This window comes from Hylobates moloch, unplaced genomic scaffold, assembly GCF_009828535.3.
Source record: "Hylobates moloch isolate HMO894 unplaced genomic scaffold, HMol_V3 SCAFFOLD_11, whole genome shotgun sequence".
Taxonomy (NCBI): domain Eukaryota; kingdom Metazoa; phylum Chordata; class Mammalia; order Primates; family Hylobatidae; genus Hylobates; species Hylobates moloch.
In genome coordinates this window covers 32605160-32620675 of record NW_026652286.1, presented here as the reverse complement: position 1 = coordinate 32620675, position 15516 = coordinate 32605160, and the positions used below count along the sequence as shown (strand labels likewise).

Genomic DNA, 15516 nt, shown 5'->3' with positions numbered 1-15516 from the left:
GTCTCGATCTCCTGACCTCGTGATCCGCCCGCCTCGGCCTCCCAAAGTGCTGGGATTACAAGCGTGAGCCACCGCGCCTGGCCTCTCCCTTTCTTTTTATATAAATGTGCCATAGCAATGAAGGCTTGTTCGTTCTCTCGATTTTGACGCAGGATTCTTTGACTGGTCTGGCATACTAAAGACAAGCCAATTAAACAGAGAAACATAATTCCAAAATTTACTACAATCGAGCCCCCAATAGACTTAATCCAAGTTGTGGGGTTTAATCCAGAAAGATTTTCTGTCACCTGATCTAATGCCTCTGCTCCAGGCACAATGGATAAATGAGCTTGAGAGGCTTCAAAAATTTGTTTCTTTAATTTAGTTATGTCCAATGATAAATTATCTTCCCTACCTAGAAGGTGTCCTTTGACCATTTCCCATGAAGGATCAGTCTACTTATAGGAATATGGGGTGATACAGAAATCTGAAGTATTCCAATTGCACTGCATTTGCATGCAATGTTCGAGACTCACCACCCAATCTCCAAGCCAAATAACAGACTGTCTTAAATCATTAATTTGATTAGCCCATTTTTGATGAATGCCTTGTTGAGAATTCCACATTTGGGTGGAATTGGCTTGCCAATCATTAACAGCATCAGCTGTTTGAATAGATTGGTGTAACGCCATTCTGGCAGTGGTGGCCAGTGCAGTGACTGTAATTAGGCCCATGATCACAGCAATTAAAGTGAAAACGAATCTCTTAGATCTTTTTATAATTTACTGTAACACTTCATTAATTAAATGTATTGAGGGGGAGAATTCCCAAGGTCTGGGCAAAGTTAGCAGAATCCAGATTCCTTCTTGAACTCGAACCAACATTACACTTTTCCTGGAGTCAAAATAGGAGTTAATACAAGTGTATAAATGACAATTAATGCATTGGACAGTTTGATTGTTTGTCCAAATTTTGATATTTCCCACTAACAGCATGTAAGGAGGCTTAACACAACTCTGTATGGGAACAGTCAGGTTGGAGGTAAGTAAAATGGAATGTCTGGATCTACATTGATACCAAGGGAGAGGGACGGTACTGGGGACAACAGAATAGTTTCCCCTTCCCATACTCACAGTCCAATTTCCAAAGTCACAATAGCCAATTTCCAAAGTTCTGGATGTTCTGAGCTCAGAATGGGGAGTATCATATGAGGTCTCGGTGGGGTAATGCCTTTATCTTCCCACTTTAAGGGAAAGAACGAACTGAACATCCTATGCAAAGTAGAATGATGATTCTCGTTCTCTCAATAAGAAATAAAATAATTAGCCCCCAGGCATTCCTTTCCGCCAGAGGAGCAATTTTTTTTTAAATAGCCCTTTGGTGCCCAGTCTATTACTAAACCATATGAGTCATTTTTTAATATTACTGCATGTGAGTTAACACAATCTTCTCAAACTAAGTTTTAGATGGGCCCTCAAAATTTTTAGGGCATGGTTTTCCTGCAGGTTTATATTGAAAGTATGGGGTATCTCCCATTACTCTCCCCTTTCATTTGTTTTAAAGGAGAAAGGGAGAGGCTGGAGACCAAATGTCCCAGTTCCTCTGTAGCTGATCTCTCCAGAAGATAAGCAGCCCAGACTTGAGTTTCTAGATGGATACAACCAGGTGCATGTCTGAGGCACAGAGGGCAGTATTTATAACTCATGGTAACATTAAATGCAGTGTCTTCTTCTCCTGGTTGAGCAGGGCAATGGTCATCTGTAGCTCCAAGCATCCACACACTATTGTTAGTGTAGATTTCTGCGGGAGCATCCATCCAGGTGAGAGGTCGAATAAGTGGAGGAAAAGGCACATAAGCCCAATAAGAATAATTTTGTGTAGCAGGTAAATCAGTGTGAGAGGAAACTGGTGAGACAGAAAGTATAAGGAGGAGAATCATTAAATAAAACCTATTGTGAGATTCAGTGCAGAAGCAAGAAGAGAAGAACAGAGGGATGTTATTTTTAGGCTAACAGAAATGGTGAGATTTTTAGGTTTGTAAGCAGAAAAAGAAAGATAATTAGAAGTGAGATTAGTTAGATGGGTCTCCATTGCCATCAGGGAGGATTGAATCAGACCCATTTTGATTTGGCGTGCCAGCTTCTGAGGAGTTGGCACAGATCTCACCATGTCTGAGGGTGGTCTCTGACGTGGACGTCTTTTCCCTGTGGTTTTCATTTGATGATCTCCTGGTGAAACACAAGCGTATCCTCTTTCTCACGTTAAGTAGAATCAGAGACAATATTTAAAGGTTTGGGGAAATCTTGTAAGGCAGTAATAACAGCACTTAACTCTGCCTTTTGAGCAGAGGTATAAGGGGTAGAAATAAGCTTGTTTGTAGGACCTATATAACCAGCATTTACATTGCTGGAGCCATCAGTGAACGCTGTAACAGCCTCAGGAATGGGCTGATCTTTGGTCAATCGAGGGACCACCCAAGAAGTCATTTTTATAAAATCAAACAGTTTGTTTTTTGGATAATGATTGTCAATAACACCAATAAAATTAATCAAGTGAATTTGCCACAGTACGGAATGTTGAAAGGCGGCTTGAACTTTGAGCCTATTTAAAGGAACTACAATTAAATTTGGATCAAATCCAGAAATTTTAAGTATTCTACACCATGCCTGTCCAATTAAAATGGCCATTTGGTCCAGATAAACAGACAAAGTTTTTGACACAGAGTGAGGAAGAAAGTACCTGTCTACTAAATCATTATGTTGAACTATTAGCCCAGTAGGGGAATGCAATGAAGCGAAAACTAGAAGCTGCAAAGGCTGAGACGGCTGTACTCTAGATAACTGGGTGGTCTGGATTATTTCCTCCACGAATTCCAGTTTAGTGAAGCCTCAGGAGTCAAAGTCCTGGGACTGTGGAGATTGGAATCTCCCCGCAGCATAGAAAACAAGTTAGAGGCCGGGCGCGGTGGCTCACGCTTGTAATCCCAGCACTTTGGGAGGCCGAGGCGGGCGGATCACGAGGTCAGGAGATCGAGACCACGGTGAAACCCCGTCTCTACTAAAAATACAAAAAATTAGCCGGGCGTGGTGGCAGGCGCCTGTAGTCCCAGCTACTCGGAGAGGCTGAGGCAGGAGAATGGCGTGAACCCGGGAGGCGGAAGTTGCAGTGAGCCGAGATTGCGCCACTGCACTCCAGCCTGGGCGACAGAGCGAGACTCCGTCTCAAAAAAATAAAGAAAACAAGTTAGACAGCACATAGATGGGAATACCTAAAGTAGGTCTTAAATAATTAATGTTACCTAAAAGTTTTTGGAAGTCATTTTAAGTTTTCAAAGAATCTCTCCTAATTTGAATTTTTTGAGGTTGAATATGTTGTCTATTGATCACCATTCCTAAATATTGAACAGGAGTGGTCTGTTGAATTTTATCCTGAATGATGTATAATCTAGCCTCTGTAACGTGGCGGCTCAAAATTTGATAACAGTCAATTAATTCTTTATCAGTGGGGGCAGCAATTAAAATATAATCAATATTATGAAGAATATAGGCCTGGGGAAACTGAGCTTGAACTGTTGAAAGCACTTGCCCAACATAAAGCTGGCAGATTGTAGGGCTATTTAGCATTCCCTGAGGAAGTACTTTCCATTGATAACAAGCTGCAGGCTCCTTATTATTGATAGATGGTACAGTAAAAGCAAATTTTTCACAGTCTGATTTATGTAAAGGAATATGAAAAAACAATCTTTAAGATCAATAACTATGAGAGGCCAATTTTTAGGTATTAAAGCAGGGGCAGGCATGCCAGGTTGGACGGCCCCCATAGGTTTAATTACAGCATTAATGGCCCTTAAATCGGTTACCATCCGCCACTTACCTGATTTCTTTTTTACTAGAAACACAGGAGAATTCCGGGGGAAAGAGAAGGTTCCACATTTCCAAGTTGTAACTGTTCAGAAACCAAGTGAGTTAAAGCCTCCAGTTTTTCTTTAGAAAGCAGCCACTGCTGAATCCAAATGGTGTGTCAGATTTCTATTGTAAAGGGATATAGGATCAGGAGGCGTGGCAGTGTCCACCATTAAAAATGATAACTTAAACCCTCCCTGTTTTCTTTTACAGTAACAGGGAGGGGTTTAGTAATCCCTTCATGAGTCCAGGAACAAACCCCATGTTTTCCATCATATGCTGACTGGGAGCACTATAAGAGTTATGTGGAATATTAATTTAAGCCCCAGTATCTACTAGGCCTTCAAACTTTTTTACTTGAATGTGTATGATGGAGGTGGGCCGTTGTTTAGAAATTACATTAATCCAATAAGCAGCTTTCTCCAGAGCCTATCCCAGGGCCACGTGTCTTATCTCCTTTGTTTAAAATGATATTAGGTAGTAAAAGCAATTGAACTTGTTTAACAGTAGTAAAAGAAACAGGAGCTTGGCCTGGGGCGCATAATTTATTGCAAGCTCTCATACACACCTTTGTTACTTGTTTTGTGGTAAGAGCATCAAAGCCTAATTGGGCATAAGTATCAGAGAAACTATCGGAGCCTGTGAGCTGAGCCTGAGTAATTAGAACACCATTAGTCTGATTTAGCTGAGCCTGTAGATGGGCCTCCTCTCTGCCCACTAGGCTGAGATGGGGTTAGAACAGCTTTTTGCCAAAAGGTCCTAGTCTAAAGGAAGCAAAGTGACCTCTGTACAAAAAGTTTTTAATACCATTTTAACATAAGGAGAAGTAGGACCATACTGAGTACAAGCATCCTTAAATTCTTTTAACAAGGTAAGATTGAGAGGTACGTAATGACACAGACCGGAATGACATGTGAGAAAGGGGCATTGAAGGAGCAGAAGAGGCAGAAGATTACTGGCGTCCATGTGTGAAGAAGGGTACAGAGAAGCAGGCCGGGTGGATGGCAAAGTGACCAGTTGAGGAACCAAAATGACAGGAGGCTGAGGGGCTGCAGTGGATGGGGGAGGACCTGGAGAATTATAGGTAAATTGTAGGTTGGTCCTGGAGCCATTAGCTGATGCCAGAGGTTTGAAGAGAGAAGATTTAGCATATCTCTGGTCCTGGGCTGTGTGAGTCATGGCTGGGAGCTTCAAGTACCTGCTCTTCATGAAAAGAAGTAAGATCAGTAGGGGATAAATTTAAGCCAAAGTCACCAGAGTTAGATACTGAAATCTCAGCATCATTATATGGGAGAGGAATAGGCAAAGGGAGAGGCTGATCAGATAATGAAAGCTGTGCAGGAGAGGAAAGTTGAGGAGGTATTAGGATGGCACGTACCAGGCCCAATCATCCCAAACAGTGACGGGAACATAATTCTCTGTTGAGACCAGTTCCTGGAATGTTGTACCAACAAGATCCTATACTTTTACATATACAGTTCCTTTTTCAGGAAACCAAGGACAGTATTTTTCCACCGCCCTGAATAGAGTGACCATATTTTCCATAGGCACTCAAACCTTTGCCTGTTTTAACAGGTCTACATCTAAGGTTCCTTTTTCAGGAAACCAAGGACAGTATTTTCCCACTGCCCTGAATAGAGTGACCATATTTTCCATGGGCACTCGAACCCTTCCCTGTTTTAACAGGAGTTTAATATAGAAGAGATAAGTATAATTTTTAGACTCTGTGTGACCCATAGTTAACCTGGATCATACACAGACTACTCACCAGTCGTCAGGGAGTCGAACAAGCGTTTCTGTGTACCAAACCAATGACATTTCTCCACACCTACCAAAGGGAATCGGGTTCCCACATGCACTTGGGAAAAAGAAAAAACCATGTTGGTGGGCCAGATTTTGGGGGAGCCCACCCCGGATAATTCAATGTTATTTCACATAGGTTCTTTTCTATTTCCATAAGTGTTGGACGGTCTGAGAAATAAAGGGAAAGAGTACAAAAAAGAGAAATTTTAAAGCTGGGTATCTGGGGGAGACATCACATGTCAGCAGGTTCCGTGATGCCCCCCAAGCCGCAAAACCAGCAAGTTTTTATTAGTGATTTTCAAAGGGGAGGGAGTGTACGAATAGGGTGTAGGTCACAGAGATCACATGCTTCACAAGGTAATAAAATATTACAAGGCAAATGGAGGCAGGGCAAGATCACAGGACCAGGGCGAAATTAAAATTGCTAATGAAGTTTTGGGCACGCATTGTCATTGATAACATCTTATCAGAAGACAGGGTTTGAAAGCAGACAATGAGTCTGACTAAAAATTTACTAGGTGGGAATTTCCTCGTCCTAATAGGCCTGGGAACACTACGGGAGACCAAGGCTTATTTCATCCTTTATCTACAACCATAAAAGACAGACATTCCCAGAGTGGCCATTTTAGAGACCTACCCCTGGGAATGCATTCTCTTCCTCAGGGCTGTTCCTTGCTGAGAAAAGGAATTCAGCAATATTTCTCCTATTTGCTTTTGAAAGAAGAGAAATATGGCTCTGTTCCACCTGGCTCTCAGGCAGCCAGACATAATGCTTATCTCCCTCGTTCCCTGAACATCGCTGTTATCCTGTTCATTTTTCAAGGTGCCCAGATTTCATATTGTTTGAACACACGTGCTTATGAACAATTTGTGCAGTTAACGCAATCATCACATGATCCTGAGGTGACATACATCCTCAGCTTATAAAGATGATGGGATTAAGAGATTAAAGACAGGCATAGGAAATCACAAGAGTATTGATTGGGGAAGTGATAAATGTCCATGAAATCTTCAAAATGTATGTTCAGAGATTGCAGTAAAGACAGGTGTAAGAAATTATAAAAGTATTAATTTGGGGAACAAATAAATGTCCATGAAATCTTCACAATTTATGTTCTTCTGCCATGGCTTCAGCTGGTCCCTCCATTCAGGGTCCCTGACTTCCTGCAACAATAGCAGTATGGCCATCTGTCCCAATATTTCAGAAAAGTCCTAGTGACACAGACCTGGCCTTTGGAGATAGTGCCAGCTGTTGAGTGCCAGTTCCAAAGGTTCAAATTTCCCTTCAGATAATATTTCTGGGCTTCTTGGGAGGCCAAACACCAATTGTGACTCCTCTTGAGCTCCTAGCTTGCTTCCTTGGCCTTGTGCACCACTGATAACATTGACAGGCTGGGGAGCCCGCCGCTCCAAGGTCTGGGGCCCTCCAGATCTTCTCTCCTACTCAACTTCCTTTCCTCTCCTGCCAGGCTGGCCCAAGGGCCCTGCGAAGGGTGGTGCTTCCCAGAACTACTGGGCTACCAGTTCTGCCAGACCTCAGAGAGGGTGGTAGTGGCCAAGGAAGAAGCGGGGCAGAGGGCACAGCCCTCATGCAGGTAGCACCTCCCAATTTTGCCTTTCCACTAGGCAGCCATTTATCTGGGCTGGAATCAGGGAGAGGGACACAGAAGTCTCCCCTAGAATTGCAGGGCTTTGGGAAAAAGGGCTCCCAAGTGAAGGCCGCCTTGGTGTCCCTCATTGTTTCCAAAAGTGAGCCCAACATCTAAAAATCTAAACAATTGAACTCATGGACCTAGAGAGTAGAGATGGTTATCAGAGGCTGGGAAGGGTAATGGGTGGTGATGGTGGAGATGGGAATGTTTAAAGGGTACAAAAAAAGTTGAATAAGACTTACCATTTGCTAGCACAACAGGGTGACTATAGTCAATAATAACTTAATTGTACATTTAAAAATAACCAAAACAGTGTAATTGGATTGTTTGTAACACAAAGGATACATGCTTGAGGGGACAAATACCCCATTCTCCATGATGTGATTATTACATTGTATGCTTGTATCAAAACATCTCATGAACCCTATAAATATATACATCTAGTATGAACCCACACAAATTAAAAATTAAAAAACAAAGCAGAACCAAAAACACAAAAGTGCATCCAACAGTCTAGACGTAGAGAACCTTCGCATACATAGAAATACTCCTTAGACAGCTGCAGTTCCTGGTGTGGTACTACAAAGGTCCTGGAAGTCCTCCTGCCTTACTTTGAGTCTGCCACAGGCCGGAGCTACTTCTAGAACAGTTCTGGCTGCCTTCCCAGAGGAGGGGGTGACTGCAGGTCACCCTGCCTCAGTGCACTCTGCACACCTGAGTTGTAGGCCGGGCAGCAGTCACCGGAGTCAGTGGTCCCGATTCTTCATGGGTGTTACCTGGAGTTTCCATTGCACGGGTGCTGGAGGCTAACCCACTTTAGTCCCACCAGCTGGGTCCTGCCACACGAAAAGGACCCAGAGGGCCTAGACAGATATCCCCTGAACTTCTTTCTGACCCGCAGAAACAGTGAGCATCACCTGCAGGGGTTCCGCCAGCCTCTGGCTTTGCTTCCTGCCCGGCAGCCTCCAGTAAGTTTTCCCGACTGCTCTCCAGGAGTGCAGTGGGCGCCCGTGTACTTATTTAGGGTCGCTGCTGCCAAGCGGCAAAGAGCGAACCTGAGGCCCGGGGCTGGGGGCTGTGGTGAGAGGCGCCCCTTTCCTTCTTGCCACCGCCCCTACCCCCCGCTCCTTCCTAGCCTATTCTGCCAAAGCTGGGATCTTCTCCTGGAACCCAGGAGCAAGAAGAGCTGGCAGTGCCGACTCCCAGAACCCGGCTTTCCTTAAGAAAAAATGGGTAGGCTGAGTTTGTGTGCGTGGATGTGCATGTGTCGGTGTGCATGTTTGGGGGACAGTATGTACCCCCGTTTGCATAAAACACGCCTGTTTTTGGAAACAGAAACACACGGGGTTGCTTTCGGGTATGAGTGTGGTTAGTTTGGGTTCCTGAGCGCGAGCCCTTTTGGGAGCAGCTGGTGAGGGCGCATCTGTTCCAGTGAGTGCTGGCTGTCTGCTGGACTGTCTGTGAATGCAGAAGGCAGAGCGTGTGGTGGGGGTCCTGCCATGTGAGTGATGATGTGCGCACCGGCTGGTCTGTAGTCGCGAGTGGAACTTGTGTGGAAATTCTTAGACTGACTCTTGGGCTGCAGCACCTCCTCCCCTCCGTGGGTGGCAGCTGGACCCCAGCGCGCTCAGCTCTCAGGCGCTTCAGCGAAGTGGGGTAGGGGTGTGGAGCGAGAGAGATAGAGAACCGGGCATAGACCATCTCCGCCAGGCAGCTTGGCAAACAGGTGGCAGAGTCGCAGGGCAGCTGTGTAAGCCAACTTCGGTGTGGCAGTGGAGGGTCCTGGCTTGGGGTGGGGGATGCTGGACCCGCAGTCGAGGATGTGGGGATACAGGGGAAGGGGGAGGAGGTGGATGCTGAGCCTTGTATGCAGGCTATGTCAGTTTAGCCCTCTCCCCAACCTCTCTTCCACTCCTGCCCATCCCAGAGGAGTGAGGTGGAGAAGGGTTGCCTGCCAGACTGGCACCAAAACATCCTTCTTTGGGTGCCTATGGTGCCAGGGCTCGAGGAGTCGGAGGATATCCAGAGAAGCACCCCAGGTGGTCCAAAATGATCAAATTTTTAGGACCCCTCCCTCCCCTTTTCCCTCCCCCACCACTCCTTCCCTGCCGTGGGCTCTTTCAGTTGTGGTCCCTTTAGAACCTAGGACTATTGCTCAACCTCGCTGGGGGTTCGGGTGGCTGGACTCGGGTCCCTCACTGGCGTGACAGGAGGGAGTGCGAGGCAGGAGTTTAGGAGCCAAGGAGGTGAGAGAAGCTCTGGCCCCTCACTGTAGGTGACGCCAAACTCTCCTCGACTTGCCCTGACTCTTAGTTAGTTGAAAACTCTCTGTCCTCTCCCAGGCTCTCCAGCTTCCCAAGCAATGACCTCAATGAAAAAAATGACAGCGGGGCGGACTGCCCCTGCTCCAGAGTACCAGTGTCTGCAGTGTGAGTTATGACGCAATCGGAGCTCGGTCGGTCCTTTGATTGGCTAGTCTTGGCCACTTTGGATTGGCCGCGCGGGCTGGTGGGGATCCCCCCTCCCGCTATCTCTGTAATAAGAGCGGGGTCTCCGCGGGGAAGGCGCCCACAGCAGGCGTGGTGTTCATCCCAGTCGACCGGTCGCTCGCGCTGCCCTGAAACTCTAGTCGCCAGGTGAGGAACTTCCCATTCCCCATTCCGCTCACTCTAATAACCTGCTTCTTCGACTAGTTCATCCAGTTTGCTCCATCTGCCTGTCCGCCTCTCCGCCGCCATCTGGTCCTACCTTACAGCAGTGGTCCTAGCTCTCTTCCAGGCTCCGGAGAAGGCGAGCGGTTAGGGTTGTCCTGGCAGTTTCTCCTACCAGTGCGAGAGGAGCCCAAGCATCCCCGTGGCTCAGCGTGGGCGCTGGAAGCGCGGCGAGCCGAGGTAGGCGGGTCTGCAGCCCTGGCATTGGGGCCCGGCTGAGCGCAGGATTCTGCCGAGTTGGGTCCGGGAGCGCCCTGCGCCGTCTTTGTTCTTCGGGATCATGTTTCGTTCCCGGGAGGTCGGAACCCTGAGCTTTCCTCTGAGGCGCCTCCTGGTGAGCCTTCCCGGGATTCCGGTCCGGATCTGAGGCGGTGTTTTTAGCCGACTAGAACCCTGGGCGCTCACCTCGCGGAGCTGCTGCCCAGCATCTGCTGCTAAAATGCGCTCCGGCAGAGGGCTGGCTTTGCGGGCGAGTCCTGAGACACCCGTAACTGGCACGTTAAAAATTTTCCCAGTTCCAAGACTGAGAAATGAGCGCTCCTTTCCAGTCTACCCTTCCCACCTTCCCCTCGCATGCGTTGGCGCGAAGCCCAGAAGAGGAGAAGGCGAGAAGGGGAGAGCAGGTCTATAGCAAGGTGCGTCCACGCCTGGTTTCGGCATAAATCAGGGCAGAAGTGTCGGTTTGCGTGCACAGGCGCGTGTGGCTTCTCCCTGGCCTTCAACAAAACAGAACCAAAATTCATCCTTTCTTTCCACCCTTCCCCTAGGACACCTTTTTCCGCTCTATCAAGCCATTCACTCACTGCAATGTATCTCTTGAGATTCACAGCAGCCCTTCCTGCAAATGAAGGGAACAGAGGCTCAGGCAGGTGAAGTAACCTGCCTGAGGTCACATGGCGGTTGTGGCAGAGGCAGGACTGGAACCTAGATCTATGCTGGTGCAGTAGTAACGTCATCCTTCCTTTACAGAGAGGCGGCATGGGTTTCCGGAAGTTCTCCCCCTTCCTGGCTCTCAGTATCTTGGTCCTGTACCAGGCGGGCAGCCTCCAGGCGGCGCCATTCAGGTGAGACAGCCTGGAGTCAGGGGCGCCTTCTGCTCCCACTGCCCCTAGGACCAGACAGCTCTGTGCCTCTGAAGTCACGCGTGGCTCCTGGTGAATCAGTGCCCACAGGTGGACCCTGGCCTCATGCCCGTCCCCTGGGAGTCGCGGTGGCCACATCCCCAGGGGAAGAAGCAGAGACCAGGAAGCCTGGCTGCCTATCCTGAGGATGGGCAGGCAGGGGCTCACAGCCTGCAATGAGTTTGCTTCTCCTCCACAGGTCTGCCCTGGAGAGCAGCGCAGACCCGGCCACCCTCAGTAAAGAGGACGCGCGCCTCCTGCTGGCTGCACTGGTGCAGGACTATGTGCAGATGAAGGCCAGTGAGCTGAAGCAGGAGCAGGAGACACAGGGCTCCAGGTGAGGTTCCCCAAGCGCCCAGCACAGGGCCTCCTCTCCCCGCAGCATACACAGGAAGGTGGATCCCAAGAGGCAGGAGAGAACACACTGGCAAGGGGTCCAGCAAACTGATTTGTCCAGCAGGATCCCTTTCTCAAGTTCCAAGGGAGACAGAGATCCCAGTGCACCTGGAGGGACTGTGTGTGGTTAGACACAATAAAAAGCTCCGTTTCTGAAAGCTGTTAGGACATAGATTTAGAAGCTTTTTCTAGACATAGAAAAAACTCAATTTCTGAAAACTGATAGGAAATGAAATGGGGAGGTGTGGAATCGTTCACTGTGGAAATTGCTCTTGCAGTACTGGGAGATCTCCTAGCATTGGATGAGTTAAGACTGGTAAGGGTGAAGCCAGGGATAGACCCAATATCTCAGAAAGTTTTAGAAATTTCACATGTGCATGCCATTCTTTCGCACCTGCAAGGAGCCTTCATTTCATATTTGCAAGGTGAAGATGAAGCCCTTGCAGGGGGTGGGGACAGAGCAGTGTCTGAGGTAGGTTTGAGCCTTTAGATGTGCAAGCTCTGTGGAGATGTGCGTGTTGTCATGAGGCCAGGGAGAGCACCCTTTCCCAGACCCACATCCTTTTGCACGTTGAGCCTGAGCAGAGACCAACTCCTGGCCTGGTCCCAGCACTGCTAGGCAGAGGCATGTGTCACACCTATATCCACCCCGAGAACCTCTCTGTTGAGCATGAAGGACTGACCATCATGGGAATGCCAGAAAAGATCATCCTTCCCCATTCAGCCCTTCTCTACACTGCCCTGGCCCACTGACCCTCTCACCTCTCCTAATGGAGTGTGTGTGAGCTGCCCTCCTGCCTGCCCCACCTGCTCCCACACGACATGTCCCCTGCCTGGTCCAAACTTCTGAGTGACTGCCCATGGGGACAGCCCGTAGTGCATGGTACTGTCTGGCATGTCCTTCCCTTGCAGCTTGAACAGTCCTAGATTTAAGTAGTGTAGTAATCTGAGTACTTGCCTGCAGGGCACATACTTGCAGTACCTGAAAAACTCTCATATGTTCCCTGGCATCAACTTTGGGCCTGAAATTCCTGGCAAGAATAGGGACATAGCCAGCGGCGTGCAGAGGGACCACTACCCCACTCCAGGGTCCCCCAGATGGCAGCTGAACTCCTCTCACCTCTCCTGATTCCCCTTCTTGCTCCACTTTATGAACCTGATGCATGTGTATTCCTCTCTGATTTGTCTTCATGCTGGTATTGGTATCTTTGCTTATGATAGAGAATGTTTTGAAGACCTCAGGATGGAAGGGAAGGCAGCAGAACTTACTGACCATGTTAGAGATAAGAGAAAATAAGGGAAGCTTCTTGAGACTGTAGAGGGTGTTATGACAGAGACATCCAATTTCTGCTTCTAAATATACCATGATAAAATAAGCACATCCTTAATGCCTTGGCATTTGATGAATCAATCTATTTTTCTAAAAGGAACTGAGCTGCGGTGCTTATTGCTGTGGTCCACATCCAAGACTTGAGGGTATCCAGTGCCTATGCTCAGAAGTAGCCTTAGCTTCAGGGTAGCTGGATATGGGGCTTGGTGGGTCATCTCTGTGACCCAGCTCGAGCAGCAAGGACAGTGTGTGAAGGAGCTGGTAAGTACTTCTGGGAGAGGATGCTGCAAACCCTGTTCTCTGAGCTTCGTCTGAAGACTTTAGGGAATTTCATTTTCCTGTGGTAAAGGGTAGTGTTGGTGCTTGTGGCTGGGGTATGTTCTCTATATACTCCTTGTGTATCTTGGGGTGGGTCTGGGCCTCGTTGCCCACTTCCTCCTTGAATGGTAAATGCAGGGTTTCAGCCTGTGCCCCATGGCTTGGAATTGTTTTTTCTTCTTTCTTTTCATGATGGTCTTTGGGCAGAGCTCCTGGCAAAGACTGCCAGGCCATTTCCCCTAACAGCTTTTATAATTGCATTTTTGAGAAACACTTACTGTTAGGTGGTGTGTCAAAGCATTGCTGTTCTCTTTATGAAGGTCCCATGAGGTGGGCTCCTCCCCCAGCTTTTCACTCACAGGTCTTCTCTTCTTTCTCTATTTTGCAAATCAGCTCCACTGCCCAGAAGAGAGCCTGCAACACTGCCACCTGTGTGACTCATCGGCTGGCAGGCTTGCTGAGCAGATCAGGGGGCATGGTGAAGAGCAACTTCGTGCCCACCAATGTGGGTTCCAAAGCCTTTGGCAGGCGCCGCAGGGACCTTCAAGCCTGAGCAGATGAATGACTCCAGGAGGAAGGTAACTGCCCTTATGCTATGGAATGAGAGGGGGAAGGGACTTGGAGTTAAAACCTACATTTTGAAAACCTCTGCTCTGGTAGGTTCTTTAGGTTCCTTCTGTCCGGTTACATTCTTCCTCCTGAGGTAGTGAGTTCTTTCTAGAACCTAGCTTGATGTCAGAATGCTAGGGCATTCTGACATCAGAGATGTAGTGTCATTTTTCTGATAAGGGAAATGGAAAGAAAAAAAAAGCTTGCTGGATTCAGAAAGGGAGAGGTCTGCAAACCTTAACCAGGGCCAGTCTTCATTCATTAGGCTGGTTTCAGAAAGGGCTCAACCCTTGACTACAGATTCAGATGGATGAGCTGTAATCATAACCTACTCCCAAGATTAATAGATGCAGTTGAATTATTTTAGTCTTCATTTGCCTTACAAGCCTGCTTACCTCTCATATCCACAATTCATAAATGGTGTTTAAAGAAGCACTTCTGTAAATTAGTATTTTTTCAGTAATAATTGTGATTATTCATGACTTGTCTTCTACTTCTTTTTTTCTCTTCCTTCTCCTTTTCATCTTCTTCCTTTTTCTCTTCTTTCTCCTCCCCATCTTCTCCCTCCTCTTCTTTTTTTCCCCTAATCTCAGGTTATCATGAAACTGAACTAACCATTTCTATTAATTTCTGTTGGCAACAACTTGGTGAGAATGCCCCATGGAAGATATACATGTTTGCATCCTAAGATACTGAAAAAAGCCACCTTTGTCACTTGAAAGGAATGAAACTGAATGCAAAATAAGCTAATTCCATATTTGCTGTGCATCATTTTTATATTTAGTTCTATGTCCAGTAAAAGTGATGGCGTCTCTCATTGACTTATCTGGTAGCAAACTGGTTCTTTCAGAGCCATCCTGTTGATCATGCAGCTCCGCCAAACCTTAGGGGGACATGAAATCACTGCCTGTTGTGGTCTCCGAGGACACATGGTAATGGTGATGCTGTGCCTTGTTATCTAAGAACATGACTGTATAATTTGTTTAAGAAAATGTCAATATTGTGCCATTTGTGAACTTCATCAAGATTAAAAGCATATTTTGGGTACATTTGTTTCAAAACCTTGGTGATGCATTACAACTTGTTTTCCTATGTAATAATAATAATGATGATGATGATGATAATAAATATTTTTGAGTGCTTACTATGTATGGGCCAGATGTTATTTTAAAACAGTGCTTTATACCTGTGAATTCATTTAATCTTCATGACAAAACCATGAAGTAGATGCTATTATTCATGTTCCTTCACCTCTGAGGAAACAGAGCCAGGGAGAAGTCCAAGGTCACACACAGATAGATAGTGGTGGACCCAGGTATATTGGGTTCCAGGGCTTACAGTGGAAATCACTGCACTATGTGCCTTTCAACAGTGGCTCCTAATGTTTTTCAGAGACTCGTGAGCCATTCTTTGGCCTAGCTGCCTGATAAGGTAGACCCTCAGATTTTGGAGATGCATAACAAATTTTAAACATAAAAATAACCTAGTCTTAACATAATATAATGAATTTTTTGTATCCATTTCTTGGCTTCAAAAATGATCACTTGCCACTGTTGTTATGTCTGTATATCATCTATATCCCTTCCTCCAGTGTATTATCATGTCAATATATCCATAAATAAATATTTCATCATGTATTTCCAAATGGTAAGGGCTTTTAAAATATAATCACAATTTCATTTAACAACTAAAATA

General features: G+C 46.7%; 1 protein-coding gene, 1 long non-coding RNA gene and 1 pseudogene across 2 annotated transcripts; 1 reads left to right on the top strand and 2 right to left on the bottom strand.

Moving 5' to 3' along the window:
* LOC116477248 (olfactory receptor 7E24-like) overlaps positions 1 to 9037 on the bottom strand; it is a 91782-nt pseudogene extending 82745 nt beyond the window's left edge.
* Positions 9038 to 9902: 865 nt separating this feature from the next.
* Positions 9903 to 14968, top strand: CALCB (calcitonin related polypeptide beta). The gene is made up of 5 exons (XM_032168021.2): positions 9903 to 9972; positions 11017 to 11111; positions 11368 to 11505; positions 13606 to 13790; positions 14415 to 14968. The coding sequence occupies exons 2-4, from the start codon at positions 11026 to 11028 to the stop codon at positions 13763 to 13765; spliced, it is 384 nt and encodes a 127-aa protein (XP_032023912.1). The 5' UTR covers positions 9903 to 9972; positions 11017 to 11025; the 3' UTR covers positions 13766 to 13790; positions 14415 to 14968.
* Positions 12963 to 13650, bottom strand: LOC131384655 (uncharacterized). Its single transcript, XR_009215727.1, has 2 exons — positions 13491 to 13650; positions 12963 to 13332 (listed from the first exon to the last, which is right to left on the bottom strand). It is a non-coding gene; the product is annotated as an uncharacterized LOC131384655 (long non-coding RNA).
* Positions 14969 to 15516: the final 548 nt, after the last annotated feature.

Bases quoted from the DNA above. Each gene is read 5' to 3' on its own strand.
- CALCB (XM_032168021.2), top strand. From the start codon at position 11,026: ATGGGTTTCCGGAAGTTCTCCCCCTTCCTGGCTCTCAGTATCTTGGTC. The intron at 11,112-11,367 runs GTGAGACAGCCT...TCTCCTCCACAG, and splicing joins CTCCAGGCGGCGCCATTCAG to GTCTGCCCTGGAGAGCAGCG. The intron at 11,506-13,605 runs GTGAGGTTCCCC...TTTGCAAATCAG, and splicing joins CAGGAGACACAGGGCTCCAG to CTCCACTGCCCAGAAGAGAG.